Genomic DNA, 21,816 nt, shown 5'->3' on the forward strand with positions numbered 1-21,816 from the left:
GGTGTATTTTGTATTAAAGAAAAATATTGAAGATACTAATTTCTCAAGGAATAAACTAGTAGCACCAACTCTTCTTTAAAAAAATGAGGAACAATTAAATTTATATTTTTTATTTTAAAAAATATTACAGACCCAGAGTGTTTGGGTTTATAAGAACTTATTACCTATTTAGACAAAGACGTGCACTCTCAAATTTCTCCAAATGCATATGAGGGCAATAATAGAACCTGAACTTCAAGAGTCTCATGAGGGTTAAATAAGCTGACAGATGTCAAATAATTAGAGCAATGACTAAAACTTAGTAAATGCTTAATAATAATCATCAATCTCTTAGAAGCCTACGGTACAAAAACTGCATTTTTATTTTATTTTTTTTTTTTTTGCTGTACATCTCTTTATTTTCTATACCACAAATGAGAACAGACCTGTTTTCAAATGTCTCTTGGAAGGCTAATCTTAGATTACTGCTCAGCACCCTGACTCTTTAGCTGGTTCCTTCCTCGGCTGCTGCAGCATGTGAGAACCAGAACCCACATTGGGCAGGAAGTGTATGCTCTCAAAACAGCATGCAAGTTCTGGCCTCTAGCACAGGGAAAGCTGAGGCCATGGAAATCCAAAACCGATCTGGCAGAAGGCATCTGACAAGACAGTTGTCACAGACTCACTCTCCCTCCCATCCCTTGTCCTCTACTCTACCCCTCCCTTTGCTTCTTCAGGTTTCCATAGCCAGCCCAGCAAGTGGACACAGCTCAGATATGCCAGGGACACTCATCCTAAAAGAAAGACAGCCTAGTTGGAAATAAGCAGTCCTTTGTTCAAAGCAAGCTGGAGGATTAGATGAAGGTTAAAAAGAAAGTAAAAAAAAATACATTGGAGAGGGAAAAGTTTAAGGGAAAGAAAATAATAAAATTGCAAAAAAGATCATTAAATGCATAAGGGGAACATAGGTCATCACTCACTCTTCAAGGACTGAACAGTAACTGGGCGGAATCTTCCCAGCCTCAATAATGGTAACAGTTAAAAAGTAATCCTTATGGTTGCCAATATAATATGCAAACAATAAATCAAAGTAATAAAATGCTTGGCTCGGTTAATTTCTTATTCCTTCAGAATGATAACATCTTTAATGGGTACAAAACTGCTGGGCTGCCTTAGTCACAGTCCTTGACTTCCTAAGCTTGTAGATACCTGAGGGTGAGAATCAGGGATCCAGAAGTATAGAACTAGAGAGAACTGGAATATACACCTACTCCTTTCTTCTTTCTTAAAGAGATTTATCTCCTACAAGGAAACAGAGTCCAGTAGAGAAGCATAATAGTAGGTTGACAGTCAAAACTAAATATAGAAAGAAAATGAAGTAATATTCCTGAACTTACTATCCAAAAATACAAAGCCAGGGCTTGCCAAGCATATAATTTTTGCAAACATAAAGGTTTTAAAATAGCTAATTTGTTGATCTGGCCCAGTCATCTAAGTATGTCATCACTTAACACCATGAAAATACCAGTGTAAAGAGCAGATGTGTCAAAGTGACTAAGAGTTTTTAGTCTATAACTAAGTTTCCTTATTTTCCTCAGAGTTTATTTCTTCCTGTGTTATTGATAGCACATTGTATATTTGAATAAATATGAACTGTCATCATCCCATGAGAACTACATGAGTTCTAGCCATCCTGGGCCACATTGCTTGACTGAGCCCAGTTTAGGGCTTGATACAGAGAAACTGGCATAATGTTTGAATACTGCATGAAAGAGCACACAGAAACTGGCTTCATGAGAGGACCTGCAACTATCACACATTAGATTGGTTCCAAATATTTTTCAAGTGTTTTCAATCTACATGAGATATAAAACCAAACTTCTCCCTGGCTTTAGTACATTTACTGTACTTTCAGAGATAATATTCTATTTAATTTTTATAATTCCCCCCCAAAATGTCATGGACTAGAAAATAAAGTTATGGTACAGCAAAATATTTTTTAAGGGCTACAAAAATAGAAAATGGCAGAGTTAGATTTAAAACTAGATATCTCAGCTAGTCCATCAGATGTGCTGTTTTTGTATTCTACATCTGAATCATAGGTTAAGAGAAAGGGAATCCCTGGAAATGTGACTCAGAAGGGACCACTGTTTCTAAAGAAGAGCTTTTGGCCCCACAAAGAGTCTTCGGGGAATAGAATGCTCACCAGTAGGGGATGCACAAAGAAATGTCATCATGCAGAAGGGAAGACAGCCTGACCTTGGCTCTAGCTCATACCCAGACATTTCTGACTCAAGAGATGAACGAAAAAAATCTCACAATTTCAAAATTAGAAGTAGAACAAAAATGTCAGACATAAGTAGAAATGAACCTTAATATCTATTGGGCCTAGAGAAGCTGGAAGAGGCAACTATAAATTCATATCCTCTGGCAGTATATGGTTTAAATGCACCTGTCTGAAGCACAGGACTGAGTCAAGCTCCCTGCTTAAGAAATGAAACATGGCTAAAGCTTTCATGCAAAGAAAAGGAGGTTGAGAAAAGCTACAGCTATCTACCTAGAGAGAAAGGAGTACATAAGCATATTCTCATGACCTGAGCTGAATCCCACACTGACTCTCCAGGCTAGGCATCCAAGCTACCAGACTGGCTCTGGATTGGGAGTCTCAAAGTGCTGTGTGGAGGCAACTGTCCACCTATAACATTTAGCTGAAGGAGATGCTACGACTCAAGGAAACCAGGAGGTTTAAACTCCAAAATTCCCACAGATGTTTAATGAAAGCAAAATCATAAAATTAATGATCAATACATGGATTATCTACAAGCAAAATAAAAAGAGCAAAGTATCCAAAGAAGGGATAGGGATGTGGCAGTGGTAGAGTTCTTGCCTAGCATGTGTGAGGCACTGGGTTCAATTCTCAGCATGACATATAAACAAATAAGTAAAATAAAGGTCCTTCAACAACTAAAAAATATATATATTTTCAAAAAAAGTATCCAAAGAAGTCATTAAAATAAGAATGCTTATAATCCCCTGAGAGAGATAAATGAGATCAATATTCTTAAGAAAAAGAAAGTTTGAAACAAAGAAAGGAAACAAGAACAGGTACACATGAAAAACTACTTGATAATAAAATATAAATAAATTTTAAAATTGAATAGAAGGAATACATTCTATTAGAATGGAGATAATAAGAATGTTACTGAAGATATTACTAAGAAAGCTAAATCAAGAGACTCTAAGATATGGTTAACAGGAATTCAAGATGATAATGTAGGAAGTGGTAAAGAAGTAATAGTCAGAAAGATCCATGTGACTGTATTCCAAATCTGAATATAGTCACATGTCTTTAGACCAAAACTGAGAGCCCTAAGCAGTATAAATTTGGAAACCTAATACATGCAGATAAACTGTATCTCAATAAATATTTTTGAAATCATGAAAGTAGACAGAAAAAAGATAATAGATTGTCTCCAATACAAATATTGGTATTTTAAGATTTTTAAAAAAATAGACCCCTAGAGAAATTACCAATGATGGTGATAGGGGACATAGATGTGGGAGTGCATAAAAGGTAGAAAATGAGGACATAATCACATTTGTGACAGAGATCAAGAAGTATTTATTGGGGCTGGGGACATAGCTTAGTTGGGAGAGTGCTAGTCTCACATGCACAAGACCCTGGTTCATTCTCCAGCACTAAAAAAAAAAAAAAAAAAAAAAAAAAGTGTTTGTATGTGTTTGTGTGTGTGTGTGTATCAACTTCATGCAATATATTTAAAATTTTTTAAAACTTTATCAATAAAAATGTAAACCACCAAAACAGTTCAAAAAAGAAAAGAAAAAGAAAAACTGAGTTGTCTTGCAAATAAGAAGAATTGAAACATCAGTTAAAAAGTATTCTCACCACAACTGAATCTCAAGTACAGATGATTCAGATGGCATTACAAGAGTTCTTCCAGAGAACAAAAAAAAGAAAAGAAAAGAAAAGAAAAGAAAAGAAAGAAAGAAAGAAAGAAAGAAAGAAAGAAAGAAAGAAAGAAAGAAAGAAAAAAGGAAGGCAGTCCCGGCTCATGTTAAAAAATCCAGTAAATTTGATACTAAAACTTTAAAAGATGTCTGAGAAAATGAAAATATAGGTCAGACTACCTGTAAAATAAAGCCATTTCAAAAAATATGGCAAATCAAACCTATAAGTACAGAAAAAATAATTATAAATTTCAAGGATAAATCAAATTAGGCCTATAATAGAAATAAAAGTGTGGTTTTACATCAAAAAATCTCTAAATGTCATTCACCATACTTTTGTTTCTGATTTTTTTGTTATTCATAATACTGACTGATATTTTTAAATGAATAAATGAGAAGACCATCTTTACAGATGCAGAAAAGGTATGTTCTGAAAATTAATACATAAGCATTATAAAAACTACCAGAAAATGTGAGGTAGGAACCTATTTAATCTGGAAAGTATTTTCATAGAAAGAGCTCATTCCTAGTAGGAGAATATTGAAACAATTCTTTTAAAAATCAAGAACAAAACAAGCTTACCTATTATTATTATTTCTATTTATCCTATGTGGTAGGTCCTAGCAAGTGTCATTAAGTAACAAAAGTAATTGAATGTCATTTTGACAGATATTATCTTTATAGAAAACCCCAAATAATCTACACATATTTTTTTAGAAATTATATCATTTAACAAAATATTTAAATACAATAATAACATAGAAAAATTGATTTTGCATATGTATACATTACCCATAATTCAAACATTTATCTCTCTTTTGCAAAAACAAATTAACTTTGACAGTTTAAAAAATCTAAATATAATATGAAACACTTCTTATGACTGATAAAAATTTAATGACAAAATATTAGAAGCATTTCCTTTGAATTCAAGAAAAAAGCTACTACTATTTATAACTTACTGAAGATCCTAGACAATGCTATAAGATAAGAAAAATAAATTAGTTGAATAATTGAACTGGTGCTTAGTTTGTGGCTCAGTGGTAGATGCTTGCCTAGCATGTGTAAAGCCCTAGGTGCAGTCCCAGCACCACCAACAATAACAATAATAAATATTACTAATAATAATTTTATTGAACTAAAGGGGCAAAACTTTCATTAGTTGCAGATATTTATGTATAAAAATTTAAGGAATTTATAAAGTTATTATCCAAATAAAGTAAGTTGTATGACTACTGGATTTAAAATTATACAAAAAAAACCTAGTAGCAATAATTGCAAAAAGATTATTTTGTTGCAGCAAGAAATCTTAGAGCATATCTAAGAGTAAACATAATAAAATGTATGTGAAAATGTATGAAAAAAATTACAAAATATTTTGAAGTGCTCAAAAGCCCTGAATAAAATGACTGAAAAATTCTGTTCAAAGTGGAAAAAAAAGCCATAAAGATTTTAATCCATCTCATTTATTTGATAGATGTAATCGAACTGATATCTAAATCTCAAAAAAGTTTTTTTTTAAAAAGGAATTTTTAAAATTGATTCAAAAACTCACAGGAATGAGCAAAATGACAGAAGTATCAAAACCATTGCTGTTGAAAAAGATAACAGCTTGTTAAAGTACTGAACATGCAGGAAGAGGATGCAAGATAAAATATAAATATAATGAATCTATCCTCTTGGGATGGATAATTAATGGATAATTAATAAGTGCATACTTTATGAGGAAAACAAATAAAGGGTAGCTGTTTTAAAACAAATCACAAATAAATGAACTTTGATAAGCCTCACCATCTCTGCTCAGACAGGTCAACTCACTGCCATGCAAGAGTCCTAGGAGGAAGAGGTCACTGCGGGTCAGGGGAAGGCCTGCAAGGCTATGCCTCACATACATGTGAACATATCTGGACTTCATGACTTGGGAGACTCTCCTCAGCCTAGAAAAATGAGTTTTTAAGACCCTTAAAGAACCATCTCAGGAAATTTTCACTGAATATCCAGTGTTGTGCATTGTCTCTTGGAAATATTTTCTCTCCTTCGAAGTTGAAGTTGATAGTGTTTTCCAATGAAAAGGAGGCTGAAGGACAGCAACAGCATTAAAGAGAGATGGTCTCTGCTTAAGGAAGAAAGAAGAGAGGACATTGCACAAGCCCTCTTTATTTTTTTTCTCCAAACAAAAAATGTAAATCAAAAGAGATCACAGGTGCATCAGTGAAAAGTCCTTCAAATGATGTGCCTTCCTATTGCCTTTCTGAGCCCCATAGACACACTGAAGGAGGAAGGAAGAAGGTGATTTATACCTATTTACAGAATTTGATATTCCTGCAAAGGCAATTGTGTAGCTCTTGATAATTTAGCAGTTCAGATTCATCATAACATTTCATCTTCAAGGGCTATCTCAATTCCTCAAATAGATCTTTATTCTACCACTCACCCATTCAAGGATGAAAAATGTACCCCACTGTATTGAATCAAATTACCTTTAAAACCTGCAGCTTTTTTTCAAGTTCTGTTCTTCTGAGAATGGTTGTTGCATTAAGAGTCTCTATCCTGTTTTAAGGAGGAAAAAAAGGTTGGGGGTAAATAATGTGAGTGAGTGATTCATTTGGATGAGTTTCATCTTGATGGACTTTGGCACTTGGAGGACAGACCACACTAAAAATGCAACATAAATGTCACACTTCCATGGCCCTTCAAGTACCTGGGATCTAAGCCAAGTGTTCTCACTACATTTGGAGAAATAAAATGTGTAGTGGGGGAGAGCTCCCCTTAAAAGTGTAGAAGAAAAGATCCTAGTGAATTCATAAGTTTTATTTCATTTGATGAAATTGCTAAGTGATAACAATGGCTGCTCTCTACCAGAATCTATTCTTTTGGGACAGGCTGAATCAGCTCATGCATGTGGTAACTATTTATTGGGCATCTAGCATGTGTCAAACTCCAGACAGTATACTATGAAGAAAAAGTATGACTAAAACAGCAGACTCTGGGGCTCTCCCAACAGTGGGATCAATGTGCTATTTCTTGACATGGGAGGCAATCCTTTCCTCCTAGGATTCTGGGAGGCCTTACCCCGGTAAATTGCCTTATCACTTGAAAACAAGAACTAAAATAGCCAGAATAACTATAAAATAATAACCTTTGTATGACTCTTTCTTCTCAAACCTTTAGTTTACAAACTTTATTCCCAGAATTATCACTTTAACAGTGTTCTTTTCTTCCTATGCCAAATGCTTTTCTAATAATAGAAGACTTATTCTATCCTGAGTGATTTGGTTTGTTTTGTGTGCTCAGATTACCTTTATTTTGACTACGAAACTATCAATCATTTATGAATCACTCCTAAGAAATTAAAAAATACTGGTTCAAAAATTCCTTCTGATAACTAGGCTGTAACTGTATTTATAAAGATGCAAGCAATTTCAGAAGGCATGGTAAATGCATAAAATGTGGAGACCAATTTTCCTCTATTTCTAATAGCATCATACCTGAGATAATGAGCTGACAACAAGCCAGAATGCTGTCTGCTTTCTAATTAAGACTGTCTCGATTCTCTGAGCCATACAGGGGATTGCTGTGAACCTCTGTCACTGAGACTCTTAATGTGGGTCTGACTTGTTCACATAATAGATATGCATGGGAAAATCTGCAGACCTCAGCAGGCCCTTCCTTCAGTATTTGTGCAGATTGCCTTCCATTTGCCTGATCTGTGGACTCTCAAGTACTATCCCCCTCTATTATCTGCAGTCTGCCCCCTTCACCCATGTGAAGCATACATTTCTGACTCTGCTAGCATTTTCTCTTTGACTCTACGTGGTTCCTGCCTTCTGGATCCAAGTTTCTCTGGAGTACCCCCATCTTTTCCCTGAACTCACAGAACCCACAGAACTGATTTAGTCATTTACCCCCACCAATCATCCCTCAAAACCACTCATGCACACCCATCAACATATCCCTGAAGTACCAAAGAGTATCCACCAAATTCTTTCAGCAGCTCATGATGAGAGTTGTAGCTGAAGAGAATGGATCCTGGTATCCAGAGCAGGTGACCAAATCCAGCCCTGCCACTGACTATTTGGGTAACCTTAACAAGGTCCTCTCTAAGTCTCAGGCACTTTATGCATAGATAGGAATAAGACCAACCTAAGTAGCTGTGAAGAATGGATGGGATAGTATTGAACCCACCTCAATGAGAATAAAATCTAAACTCTTTGGCATAGCTGCTGAGACCCACGATCTGCTTCATGGCCAACTCTGTCTTCATTTTGTATATTCTCACTAACCCACCAGCTACCTATTACACTGGGTTTCCCTCTGTCGCTTCCACATGCCAACCCATTCTGAGGGCTCAGAGGTCACTCTCTTTACCTAGAATGCGCTTACTAAGACTTCCTATGACCAATCTTCTCTCCACTAGTCTTGGCCCCAAGTTTCCCTCTTTAGAAAAGACCATTTAAAACATCTAAAGCTGAACAAGCAGACTTCTTCATCGGTGTTCTTTCCCCTTGCCCTATTTTACTTTCCTTGTAGCAGTTATCAACAACCAAAATGTGAAAAAAATCATTTTTCAGGATTTTCTTATCCATCTCCTTCCACAATTAATAGAGTTCTAAGAGGGTCTTCCTCTTTGCCTCTCTGGAACTTACCACTAGTTACGTAGTATTTATCCATAGTATAATTTTAATGAATAGGTGAACGTTAATTTCTAACTACTGAGAGAGGGTCTAGGAATGCTATGATAGAAGACGATGATGCTGTTTTTCCCTTGAGGCAGTTTTCACTCATGGAGACTCTTAATGTTGATCTGGAAATCAGTCAAAGTCTCTAATTGGAAAAACCAATATCTTATAAAAATAATTCTGGAATATTGGTAGAAGTGTTTGTGTTTCAAGGTTGGGAGAGTTGAATAAAACTTGATTCTTTCTCCCAAATGAAATAAGAGAAAAATGAGTGGCTGGTGGCATAAAAGGGAAAAACTTAATCTTCTGACCTTTTATTTGTTGTATCTACAAGGTTATATCAACCATGGAAACTGAACCAGTTTTTCTCAGTCCAAAGAATGTGTGCCAGTTGAATTGAATTTGACATTGAAAATGCATTTGTAAATTCACAAAGACATTGGGGCTATTGACACCCACTGACTTCAGGTGTCGACAATATGTTCAAGCCTGTGGAAACCTTGAAAAACAAAAGGAACTGATGAAAATATGTGTACCCCATCCCGAAGCTGCAGTGTGCTGTCTCCCCTGTGGTGATCCTTAGACAAAAAGTCTATTCATTCACTTAGCAAGCATTGTGAGTGAATGTAACATCTTTGAAACCTTAGGGGAACTAAATGGATAGTTACCTTAGCATGTTTCCTGAGGATCTGATCAGGTCAACCACTTGCTTGTGTGTAAAGCCTTCTGTGCTCACACCATTGATATTTGCAAGGACATCACCTGGGAGATGCCAAGAAAACTGAACATTATATGGGTTAGTTAAATAATCCCTCCTGACATGCAAATGAAACATAACAAGCAAGCTCCACACAGTCTTGGAATCATTCAAGAAAATTTAAAGCAACAATCACCACCTGACCTTCACTATCCAAAAGCTTTCTTTTCTAGCTATGCAAATAGCTCTTAACAGGAGCAAAGTTACCTTACCAGCTTGCAGACCAGCAAGGTGAGCTGGACTGTCCTCCTCTATTTTGCAGATCATAGTGTACAATTCCAAGGAGCAGATGTTCTGATTCTGGAGCCTGTTGGTCTACAAAATTTAAGGAGATACAGAGTTACTACTCAAAACACTCAAACTATATGTGTGAAAACATGAAATTGTGTCACTTATTGTTAAGTGGTAAATAGGTAAATGCAAAGGACAATTTGGAAAGGCTTTCTTGACTACAGGTTGAATCAAAGGTAGCAATTTTGCAATTCTACCAGACAATGTGCAACCAACTTCATTCATAAAAAACATCTGGCATGAGAAAGAAAGTGGGATCAGAGTGGCTCAATATTTCCTGTTTTCAAGACTAAGAAACCACCTGGTGCTATCATCATTACATATTTATTAAGAAAAAATAAGTTTCTTATTTCTCCATGGGATAAAACTATGGTGGCCAAGAGCAAAACCCTTATGTAGTTCTTATAAGCTAAAGTAGTCAACATAGAAGAATATGAAACAGTATATATTCAGCAAGGGAGACGTGCCAGCAATGATTATTTTAAAACAGAATTCTGCAAATAATGACAATCTTCCCTGCATTTATTCACAAATGCTATGATTGACTCCATTAATTTCATTTCTAAGCACTCTCTACTATGCCTTCCCCGAATTCTTACCAGTTTATCAGTCACCCAATTAGAAAAAGTTAGGCTTTGCCTCTTACCTCAGTGTGGCACTCAAGTAGTTTGTTGATGTTGGGTTTTTGTTTCTGTTTTTCAGATTATACCAAAATACTGAAAATGTGTTCTATGTGCAGCATCCCAACTACTCAAAACAAACATATTGTTCTTTTTAAAACATTTAAGTTATGGAGTCTAGCTCCCTTTAAAATCAAAATCAGTATTTTGAGTTGAGTCTTAAATACTTGATTACTAAAAGTAAGCCACACTACATTACTGCTTCATTGTGCAGAAATTAATGTTGAATGTTGATTCTTTCTTATTTGGCAACCCCTGAGGTACCACATGTCAGTCATATGCAAGTCACATCTAGAAACTTTGATCTGTTAACCTCCAAGGGGTTTCTGCTCAATCCCTAAGGCATTCAGAGTCCCCATATCTTAAAGGTAGAAGGGATTTTTAAAAGATCATGTAATATACTTCTCATCTGTATAAGAAATGGCTTTAACAGTTCTCCCACCAAAGCTATCACTATAGCTCAGATCCTTTCAGAGACAGAGGCTGGTCTAGTCCATGTGGTACATAAACCAAAGAAAAAACTGACACTCCTTTTGGAAGATACTGTTATAACAATTTTCATTATCAGTGAAGTTCTACCCTCCATCCCCAGAGATCAGAGTGAAAACAATACAGGGGAAGCAATTTGATTTATGCAATTGGCACCTGAATATACTCGTAATGGGTGTAAATTTGGGGATTAGAAATAGGAGTAAAATAACAGACTCTCCAAAGTTACAGAAATTAGTACTTAAATATTTTTCTCATTCTCTCTCACTGATCTATTGTCTCCCATTACAACAGCAGTGACAGAATGATCACCTGCATCTCATGGAGACATAAAGATCACGTTGCCCTTTCTCATGCCCAGTGACCTTCATTTCAACTTGTCATATTGATCATCCACTGGTACCAACCATATTACTAGAGACTTTATATGTGTTACTGGAAATCCACAAGGACCCAATAAGGCAGTAATTAAGAGAATAAGAACCAAAGTGTACATGAATCTAAAGTCTATGCTCTTATCATACTGCATTATTCTCATATGCAGTGTAAAAATGGGCACCCATGGAAAACCACAGAGGAAAATGGATCTGGTATTCTCCAAAATGTCACTCTCTTGGCAGGCCAGGACCCAGATATGTTTTTACACATGGTGCACATGAGGATATGTAAGGTTCTATTTGGCCTGCAAAACGTTCCTCAAAGCATTTCCCCTATTTGTTGACTTCCTGTCTCACTAAGATAACATATACATGCTGTAGCTCAGAGGTTAAGCCATCAGCTCATGTCTATCTAAAAGATTGAGTGGCTCTGTGGCCTGTTGTCTACTCATGATACTTTTGACTCTTGTTCCATGTAGAGTAAGTATTTATGGCATGGGAGGGAAACATAAGGAAGCAGTGATAAATAGTATAGCAGAATGAGAAAAATCAGCTACACAAGTAATCATTTATCATGTTTTCAGTAGCAACTGCTGCACATTGCTGAGGATTATTCTCATTTAAAAAGAACCAGTCACAGAACACACAGTGTCTCTGTCAGAGAATAAGTAGTGTTTCATGTGAACAGGGAATAAAAGAATACTCTACTTCTCAAATCTGATGCATTTCACCAATTATTATGGCAAATTAAAGATTTTACCAAATTTAAAAGTGGAAGAGTTCAGACGGTAAAAGGCATACTTTTCTCCTCTTTCTCCTTATTCATTCCATTTTGTTTCTTTACTCATAAAAAAAGTGTTTTACTTAGCACTTCCTGTTCCTGATCTTAAAATACATACTGAGTTTCTAATTGTGGGGCTGATATCACACCAAAGTTTCTGAAAGCAGCACAAAAGCTAAGATCTCAAATCTGCAAAACACATCTAAAAGAAATGTATAACTGCTATGGAAAGAAACAGTTATGCTTAAACTACAACCATTGTGCTTAACTGGATCAGATTTCATTTGACCTATCTCACCACTTCTCCTAATGTGGTCATGAAAAAGCAAACAGCAAATAAGAAATTAAAATTTTAGACATTTATACTGAAACCTACAAAGACTGTTTAAAAATTCCCTACATCATGGGGCTGGGAATATAGATCAGTAGGTAGAATGCTTGCCTTACATGCACAAGGCCTTGGGTTCAATCCCCAGTACCACAAAAGAAAAAAAAAGGGGGGGTGAAGGGCTGGGGATGTGGCTCGGTCATTAAGCATCCCAAGGTTCAATCCTTAGTGCCAAAAAAAAAAAAAAAAGAAAGAAAGAAAAAGAAAAAAATTCCCACCATCATGAAGAATCTGTGAGTAGAGTCAAATTTCTTAAATGTTTCAAGTAATAAAGTGCCTTCATTAGAAGAAAAAGACAAATCTCTCATTATTTCCACTAAGAAATCATCAATATCAAAATTTCAATAACTACACATGAGTACATGTATATCACATACACAGTCTATCAAGTGTTTCTCAAATATTGAGGATTTGGAACCTGGTATCTATTATAAGAACATGATTGTGTAAAAACACGTAAAGAATGGAAATATTTAAAATGCACATCTGTATAAAGTATTTCTGATCTATCTTGAGCCTGAGATGGAAACAGCTCAGCACAAGGAACTGTGCATATCTCAGGAGTAATATTTTCTCAGCTTCAGTGTTTTCCTTCTTTGACACCACTCAACACTCTGGAAAACTACCAAAAACCCATCTACTGAATGAAATTCACAGTCTCCATAGCTCTGTAATCCTAACTTCATTACACTTTGCAAACATCATGACACTATTTGCTCCACTTTCTTCCTGGGGAGTCTTGAAAATTTGAAAACTACCCACCTGAATTTCAAATCCAAATGTTCCATTGTCCTGCTTTTCCACAGTAACAAGCTTTCTATAAAAAATAAAATAAAATAAACCGCATGAAGTTCAGAGTATCACATCTGACACATATTTATTATTAAAAATCACTACAACAATTAAGAATAACTGGAATTTGTGTAAACTGTAGAACCTGTTATGTGTGTGTGCATATGTGTCTTAGCAACAGTCTGGAGAGATATGTTCTTATGTATCTTGGTAGAAAAACTAAAAACAACTGAATCTCTTTACCTTTGAGAACAGGAAAATTCACCCAAAGAACTTGATCGAGTCAAAGCAAGCTGAAAAACAGAAAAAGCATTCAGTTATCTCAAGGTCTTTAAAATACAGATATAAACTGATCTAAATCATACAGGAGCTTGTTCCTCACCACTCTCTTTGGCCTAGCTCCTGGGAGGTTGTTACATAAAGGCAGTCATTTCTAATCGCTAGTGATACCAAAGAACAGTTGGGAACCTGGACTTTCAGTTTTTCGTTTAAAGTAAGGCACTGTGACAAGAGTTCATGCAATGTGGAAGAAATCCAAAGCTTAGAAATATTACTTCATCTCTGGTCTGCATCTAAAGCCTCTGAAGATGAACAATAACAATGTATGATCACACTCAAATCCAAAGAAAATAGCCCCCACAAAATGCCATGAAACCCAAATCTCTGATGTTTGGAGATGCTGATGAAATAACTGTGTTAAGTGTAATAGTTCAGGATGCTAATGTTTTTAGCAGGATAAAATAATCTCTACAGAAACAACTCATATACAAAACATGAATCAGGTGAAACGAGGGACTCAAAATCTCAATTCTATTTACAATTTATTTTTGCAATAGTTTTGGAAGAATGTAGTGAGATTCCCAGCCAAGAAAGGAAAGGAAACTCAGAATGGTTTTATAAATGGTATAAATAGTATCACCTTCACTTCTCCGCATGTTGAAGAAAAGAATCACATAAACATAAACTTTCAGGATATATTCTACCATTTTAACAGAGGAGAGTCAATAAAGAAATCACACTTTGTTTCTTAGGGGACTGAAGCAGATTTTTGTATGGTTTCTTTGTTTTGTTTGTTTGTAGTTTAGGAAAGGTTAATTAGCCCATTCTCAAGTATTGTTCCAAGGACCCTAAACATAAGCACATGCTACTAGCTAACATGGTATTTAACTGCCAACTTAATATGGTTGTCATATGTAAGCAAATGCATAAAATGTCCCAATCCAGATAAATAGCCCAGATAAAAAATAAAATAAGTAGAAGATAAGAACCAGATGTAGAAAAATCCATATAAGAATTAATGCATATCTGACTACTTACCCAGAAGCCTACGTTACTCTGGGGAATTCAGATTACCAGGTCCCAAATGCTAGCAGTCTCACAAATTTTCTGGAGTGCCCCAGTGTTAGTAATCCAGCTGCCAGTCAATTAAGTTAATGTAATGAAGAGGTGAACTCATCCCACATATTTTATGTAAATTAGTTTTATTTGCCTCTTTTATCAGTTTTGGACCTTAACTCAATAATATCTCCCTGAAGACTGAATAAAACAGAATGGCTCAGAGTGGGAAAAAAATCCTTAGACTTGCTGAAAAGAATCTACTTTTGATTTATAAGGCCCAAGAGTACATAAAGCCTACAGAAATGTGTGGTTTGTTACAACCTGATTGGGCAACTGAGATATACGGTGAAGAAAAGACAGAGACCATTCAGTTGTTAGTGGACTTCCTCCTTGGAAGGAGGGCCATGAGTTTAACATTCTGAGCATTCTCAATCTCACCCTTAGACTGTGCTCACAATTTCTTGATCTATTTTCATTGCCTTCATCTGCTTGCCTTCTTCCTTGAATTCAGATGCTTAAGTATTTAGGTTAGCCATATTTAATTATGTCATCTGTAATCAAGACTAGGGCTTATATTTTTAAAATACTGCTCTTGCTACCTTGTCTTCATGTTATCTATATATTCACATATGGATGGTCATAGGGTCATATGTGTATATATTTATATGGAGAACATATTTGACCAGATACTTCACATTTGTAGATAATCATCTCTGTGCTTCAGACCTCTTGGGGAAAAGTATTTGTTTTACTTTCCACCCCAGTGCCTATCACAGGGCCTAGAATAGAGTGGGAACTTAAAAATAGCAAAGGAGACAAACAGAAATAAACCACTAGACAACACAAGCAAGTGAATATCGAGGGAAGACCCAAGTTAAAGTATCCAAGTACAAGAGTGTTGTATTAAGATATTCTTTAACTTTGTCTTTCATTAAATTAAGCATTCACAGGAAAACTCAAAGGTAATCACAAAAAAAGATAAAAGTTTTAAATCTCAAATAGATAGCAAGATTTAAAAATAAAAGAAAACAAACAGAAGGGGGAAAACTTCCCTCTATCCCAAAACAGCAGGAAGTAAAGAAAAATCATTAGTAGAAAGCCAAGTAAGGTAGTAATGTCTTCATATACAACTGCTAAATGAATGAACGATGGTGGCAAGAGATGATAAATTATTAAAATGTCCAGCCTTGGCAATTTCAAATGCCCTTTTCCTAGGCCTATAATCAGAGCACTAATAAGCCTCAAGATTTTCTCCAATTGGCCTTTTAAATAAAAAATCTAAAATCTCTTAGGTTCACAAAACAGATCAGAGACTTCTATAAGAATGAAAGTTCCCCACCTCCCCTTTTTTAACCGTTCTATGTAGCCAGTTATACAAAAATGAAAATATTTGTCTTTCACAACATGAGAAACACAGGTGTTCAATTCCTGAGGACTGACTCATTTGTATTATTGTCACACACACACACACACACACACACACACACACACACACACACACCAAAAAAAAATCAGACTTGTTCCACTTATAAATTAAGTTTCCATTCTGGATTAACAAAGAGTTGGTTATAGGCACCTAACATAAATAAAAGTCAATTTGAATAAATTAGACACCATCAAATTCTTTGACATTGGCCACATCTCCACACAGCCTCCTTGATTTTGATCCGCACTATCAGACTAAGGCGATGTAGAAATATCCCAAGGCTCACCCACCAAACTGTCTGCCCAAGTGACATTAAGCATGTCTAAGGTCTTACCAAGGGTCTTACACTTTGGAAGAATTTCCCTTGCACCTTTTCCCTAGGGTGAGCAGCTCAAAAATGTGACTAGCAGAGTTGGTGGTCCCCAAACCACCCTGCCAGCCAGAGCCTCTCCAGACCTGTAGTGAAGGCACCAAAAATCATGAATGAGGAACTGGTGTGCAATTCATGGCATATGCTGGCAACAGCTGTCTTTTATTACACATTATCTAATATGAGAAATCTAGGTTTAGCAATTTGGCAGGCTTGCAAAGCACACATTTGGTTATGACGGCTGAATACACAAAGTTCCTTATCTCCTCACTGGCCACTAATGACGCCTGGCATTGAACTTATCATCATTCTTCTGTTTTCAGTCAGATGACTTAAAAGATCAGGCATTAATATTCAAAATGTATTTTTTTTTCCTTCTATGAAGTGAGAAACCAAGACCAAACTGACTTCAGCTGTCAGTTAGCAAAAGACAGGGGAAATCTGCCCCTCAGCCACATAGCTTGTTTGCTTCAAAAAGGCTCAAAGTTCAACACTCTAGCCACTTCTGCTGCTAAGTTACACATGGTTACTTCCTTATCCAGCTCTGAGTTCTCACTTCCTGAAAGAGTGGAATTAGGAGAGAATATAGAAACACAGGTGGGTTTTTTTGTTTTGTTTTGTTTTTAATGTTTTGAAAGTCTCAAAGTATGAGTTCTGCTCTTTCCAGTCCCCTGTCTCATCTTTACTTCCCAATTGTTCCACGAATCATGCCTCAGCCACTTTTGAGTCAGGAGCATTAGGACAACAGGGCTTCCAGAGACTGTTCAAAGATACAACACAATGACTGAGCTGATGTCAATTTTCTAACTTGTAAGTGCCCTTAAGGAATCTAAGCAGAATTTGCAGCTTCTCAGGAAGGTCTGACAGCAGACTCATGGACCTCTTAAATGCCACAAAATGAATCAAAGAATATATTTTTAAAAATTCCTTTGTAGTGAAATAAACACAGTTATCTACCTAACATCATGAGATAGTCCCAATCTTCTAGAAGAAACCTTTGGAGATATGGTCCCTGATAGATGTGCTGACAGAAATACTGAAAGCTCTTAAAGGGCAGAACCAACCGAGAAATACACATTACAGAGTTCAGCCCAAATTCCTTATCTGAACTTGCATGTGAAATCAGTCATCCAGAAATTGCCTATTTAGTAATAATTTCATAACTAATAAAAAAACACGGAAAAGGTATCCATCTGTGGTGCCACTAACACACAGCCAAGCTTCTTGCCCATGTGAGGGGTTCCTGGTTCTCATGATAGCATTCTGTAAAAACTGCTTTTGGTCAGACAGTCACTACACCTTTGCCCCCCCACCCCCAATTAACAAAAACTATCCTTCTTTCTTCTTCCTAAAGAGTTTTCCATTCCAGGAATTTTCCCTCCCTAAAACTATGCTCAAAATTAGAAGCCTTACTGGGATGTCTGGTGCTTCCTACAAATGCGCTATTGAAATAATCTGCACACACAGAAATTTATTTTTAAACAATTCTGAATGCAAACACGAACTGATTCTAAAGATTAATCTGAAACTAGAAGCTAACCAGATACAGCTTTGCAGAAACCAAAGCCAACAATAACAAGAAGTATGAATTGTTGACGTCAGCCCTCCCAGTGTTGAAAATAACAGTGGGCCGCAAAGCACCTGCTACTGTGAATGCCTCCCAGGGATCTTGTTGCCTGCTTTTTAGTCAGTGCCAAAAGGGTGATCATTCTCCCCAAACTAGTCTCTACTCACTGACTCACCACATTTCTAGAATAAGATTCTTAAATTCTCTACTGCTCAAACATACAGTGGCTCTCTATGTCCTTTCTATGTCCTCATGGTTCTATATCCATGGATTCAACCAACCACAGATTGAAAATGTTCAACAAGCAAACACATTGAATCATTGCACAGTGAACATCCATTTGGAAAATTCCAAAATGTTGGGATAAATTGGAATCAAGTTTCATTGATAAAAATTGTATAGAATCAGAAGGTTGTATAAACCCAGAGGTTTTGTTTTGTTTTGTTTTAAAAGCAATGTTCATTACAGCAAGAAAGAGCTCTTTGAATAGAAGAAGTCCAGGATGTCTGAGAATATGACAGAAGTGGAAGAGAAGAACTAGAAAAGTGAAGAACATACACATACATTGATTTGTCTGGGTTGTATGTGTGCATTCATGAGTGTATAAACACACAAACACACACACACACACACACACACACACACACACACACACTAATATGCCTAAATCCTCTTTTTAACTTCCACCAGTAATCAGATCTCTTCTACTGATTGCCTTTTTCTAACTCATGCTACTCAGGCTTAAAGTCAAATGTGCCTCCTCTGTCTTCAATACCTTTGATATTCAAGTCTTTCTGTCTCTTTTCCATTGTCTCATTTCCTCTTTCTCTAACTAATGCAAAAGTTCCCCCTTCACATCTAGTTTCTAGTCACCAACCCACCCAGTTTCTAGAATAAAGTTCCTAAATTCTCTTCTGTTCAAACACATTCAGTGGTCTCTGGGCAGGTCACATCACAGTCAGCTCCCTGTATCTGCAGGTTCTGCATCTGTTGATTCAATCAACTACCGACTGAAAAATTCAAACAATGAAAAACTACAGGATCTTCACTCAACATGTACAGACTTTTCTTATAATTATTCTCTAAAGAATTGAATATAACAACTATTTATATAGATTCACATAATACTAGGCATTACAAGTGATCTAAAAATGATTTACAGTATAAGGAAGGCCATGCCTAGTTTATGCACTAATATTATGCCATTTTATGTCAGTGACTTGAGCATCCCCGGATTTTGACATTCATTGGTGGGGGGAGGTGTCTTTGAACCAATCCTCCATGGATACCAAGGGATGACTGTACTTCTTTCTCAGGGGAAGTTGTCCAAATGTTCTGCAAAGCAGCCCAGGTCTGAGGTCTCCTCGCACCTCCTGCCCATGCATGGGGTCCCACTGGCACTGTGACTATTGTTACACAATCCTGACTCCAGGCACTAGGATGGTACCTCAGCAATAATTGTTCCCTTCCTCTGTAAAATCCTTCAAGGTTGTATTCAAAGACATGCTACCTGGATGAAAGGATTTATGTCGATTTACTTTGTATAATGCTTATTCATTCCACTTCCTAAACTGTAACCCCTCCGGGCCACAAATGTGCTGCTCTACTCAGTGTCTCCTATGGGTAGCATGACATCTGTCCCCTTGTGGGTGCTCAGAAACTACCTATTGCACTGAAATGTCTGAGCTGAAAAGTAAATAAAATAAGTAAAGCTGCAGGTATGGAGGACATGGAGGGTGGGAAGTAAGTTTCAACTCTGATTCAAAAATGACCAACTTTAGCAGTAAGTATTTTACCAAAAGCATGAAATCATGGCCTAGTCGAATGAATCATATTTAATATGATAGCTTCAAGCAAATAGAGAGAAAGGAAAACAGGCTGCTCTATATCTCAAAACTGAATAAAGATGTTGGTGCTTTCTTGTTGCTTTATTTTCAGATTGGTTGTCAATCGATGGAAATGTTCATCATTATATTAAACTTTGTACTGTAAAACCCCTTTGGATTGAGAAAGATGAAAAATCTAGGTCATGGAAAATCACGTGCTTATCTTCACTGTGAAAAATACCAAAGACTCAACTCATTGGATCATTAAAAAAAGATCATGACTCTCCCTCCATGCTATAACTCCAAGATCCTGATATCAGAAGGATTCAGAGGTGCATATGATGTATACACAAGATTAAGGGGGAAAAAATCATACTATAAGCAATTCTGAATATTTTCTAAATAAGTGCTTTTTAAAAGTTTAAATAACAGGATATAACAAATCTAGACTAAATCATAAAAATATGCTATGGTTTAGAAATTGAAGGACAAAAAAATCAGAATAAATTCAGGACTTGGATTTTTTTAAATGAGTTTTCATCTTTAGAGAAATATTCTGCAATAAAAATTTTAAATAACAGATTTTAGCCTTTCATAAGCACAGTCTGCATATTGGTCATTGTTAGGTACTGCATATTCCTTACCTAAGAATCACAGAGCCTAACAAAGGTACTTCTACCATTATCTTCATTTTACAAGAAAGCAACCTGAAAATTAGGCTGGTGACTTGTGCAGGATCCCACAGCTACTAAATAGCTGAAGTGGCACTCTATCCCGCACTCACCTATCCAAAAAAGCCATCCTTCCCAAGAGCATGAGGAATGTGCCAGTCCCTAGGGGTGAAGAAAAATAACTTAGTGCACATAATTTTTCCAAGAGAAAAAGAATCCTGTTTTGATTATAAACTGAAATTATTGTCAAGGACTGGGAATAGTGAGGACGGGAAGAAAAGAATCAATGAAAACAAAAAGAGGGAAAGATCAAATCATTCTCATGCCCAACGATTTTCATTTTACTTGAGCACCTCTTCAAATGAGAAAAACAGTCTTTTAAGATGGAAAAATAGATGTTTGATTCTGGTCTCACATCTCTGAATTGGTCTACTAGATCTGTGGGCACCTTGCCTCTTTCCTCACCCCTAAGCTTGGTCACTAATTCTGATTAGTATGAAGTCAGATGAACATATCACTCTACTCTCAAGAAAACACAAACACTTTTAAGTTTTTTTTTTTTTAAATAAAAAGTTATCATACCTGCTTTCGTCCTCGAGGCAAAGTAGCCACAGTGTCTGCCAGCATCTGAATCCTTCTGTTATCATCCATGGTAAGAGGTCCTGTGAGGGTGGGGTAAGAGCTATATGCTGGACCCCCGCAGTAGTCCACCAAATTGCCATTGCTGCTCTGGTGCATAAGCCTTTGTAAAGACATTGTGAATAAAGACTACTCCAGCTTGCACATGTCTGAGTGGCCTTGCAGGATGGGGGAAGCTAAATGTACTACCCTCTGACAAGTAATCAAGAGTAGCAGAGCAGAAAGAACCCACGTGACTCCTGTGGTTTGAGGTACTTGTTACACAAACCCTATCTTACTGTTCACTCCCATTTCTCAATGCTTTTTGCTTTAAGCTCCTCAGACAACCTCAAGCGATTTAAAAAAAACAAAAAAACAAAAAGTTCTTTTCTTATTTTCTCCCTCAAACAGCCAGAACTCTTATCCTTTCATACTTACTTTTTAGCTAGTTGTATTCAAAACTCCACCTGCTTTTTTATTTATTTTATTTTTTTAAAAAAAGAATGAAACACTTCCCCAAGTTCTGCCATTTGTTTCCCATCCATGCTCTTCCTTAACATTAGCAGTACAAGAGCCAGGATGTGCTGACAGTTCTTGTGAACATGAGCAAGAATTACAGGTGCTGGTCATAATGTTCTCTCTTAAAGTCCTTGTAATGTACTTTCCCCGAAGTAGGCACTAGCTCATTAGTGTTCATCAAAAAGACATTCTCTATCATTTAGGTTATAGCCATTTAGCATTCTTCTCATTCCCCTTCTACTACTTTGTCTGCCCTAAATTACCCACCATCTTTACACAATAGAGTGGGAAGGGAAAGC

General features: G+C 36.4%; 1 protein-coding gene and 1 long non-coding RNA gene across 3 annotated transcripts in view; one reads left to right on the forward strand and one right to left on the reverse strand.

Annotated features, from left to right (window-relative positions):
• LOC308631339 overlaps positions 1 to 21,816 on the forward strand; it is a 58,808-nt gene that overhangs the window by 24,370 nt on the left and 12,622 nt on the right. The window lies entirely within an intron of this gene.
• Positions 1 to 21,816, reverse strand: part of CYTIP (cytohesin 1 interacting protein) — a 59,857-nt gene that overhangs the window by 7,220 nt on the left and 30,821 nt on the right. Inside the window, exons 1-6 of one of the 2 annotated variants that reach the window (XM_081262455.1) lie at positions 20,963 to 21,239; positions 13,426 to 13,475; positions 13,153 to 13,207; positions 9,597 to 9,699; positions 9,296 to 9,389; positions 6,429 to 6,498 (exon numbers count right to left, since the gene is read on the reverse strand). In XM_081262455.1, coding sequence (XP_081118581.1) covers positions 6,429 to 6,498; positions 9,296 to 9,389; positions 9,597 to 9,699; positions 13,153 to 13,207; positions 13,426 to 13,475; positions 20,963 to 21,136 — 546 coding nt within the window. In that variant the 5' untranslated portion in view covers positions 21,137 to 21,239. Of the gene's footprint in view, positions 1 to 6,428; positions 6,499 to 9,295; positions 9,390 to 9,596; positions 9,700 to 13,152; positions 13,208 to 13,425; positions 13,476 to 20,962; positions 21,240 to 21,816 lie in introns of those variants that run through there. The other variant, XM_081262456.1, reaches the window with a different exon arrangement.

Source organism: Spermophilus citellus (assembly GCF_964194105.1).
Source record: "Spermophilus citellus genome assembly, chromosome: 11".
NCBI classification, from domain to species: domain Eukaryota; kingdom Metazoa; phylum Chordata; class Mammalia; order Rodentia; family Sciuridae; genus Spermophilus; species Spermophilus citellus.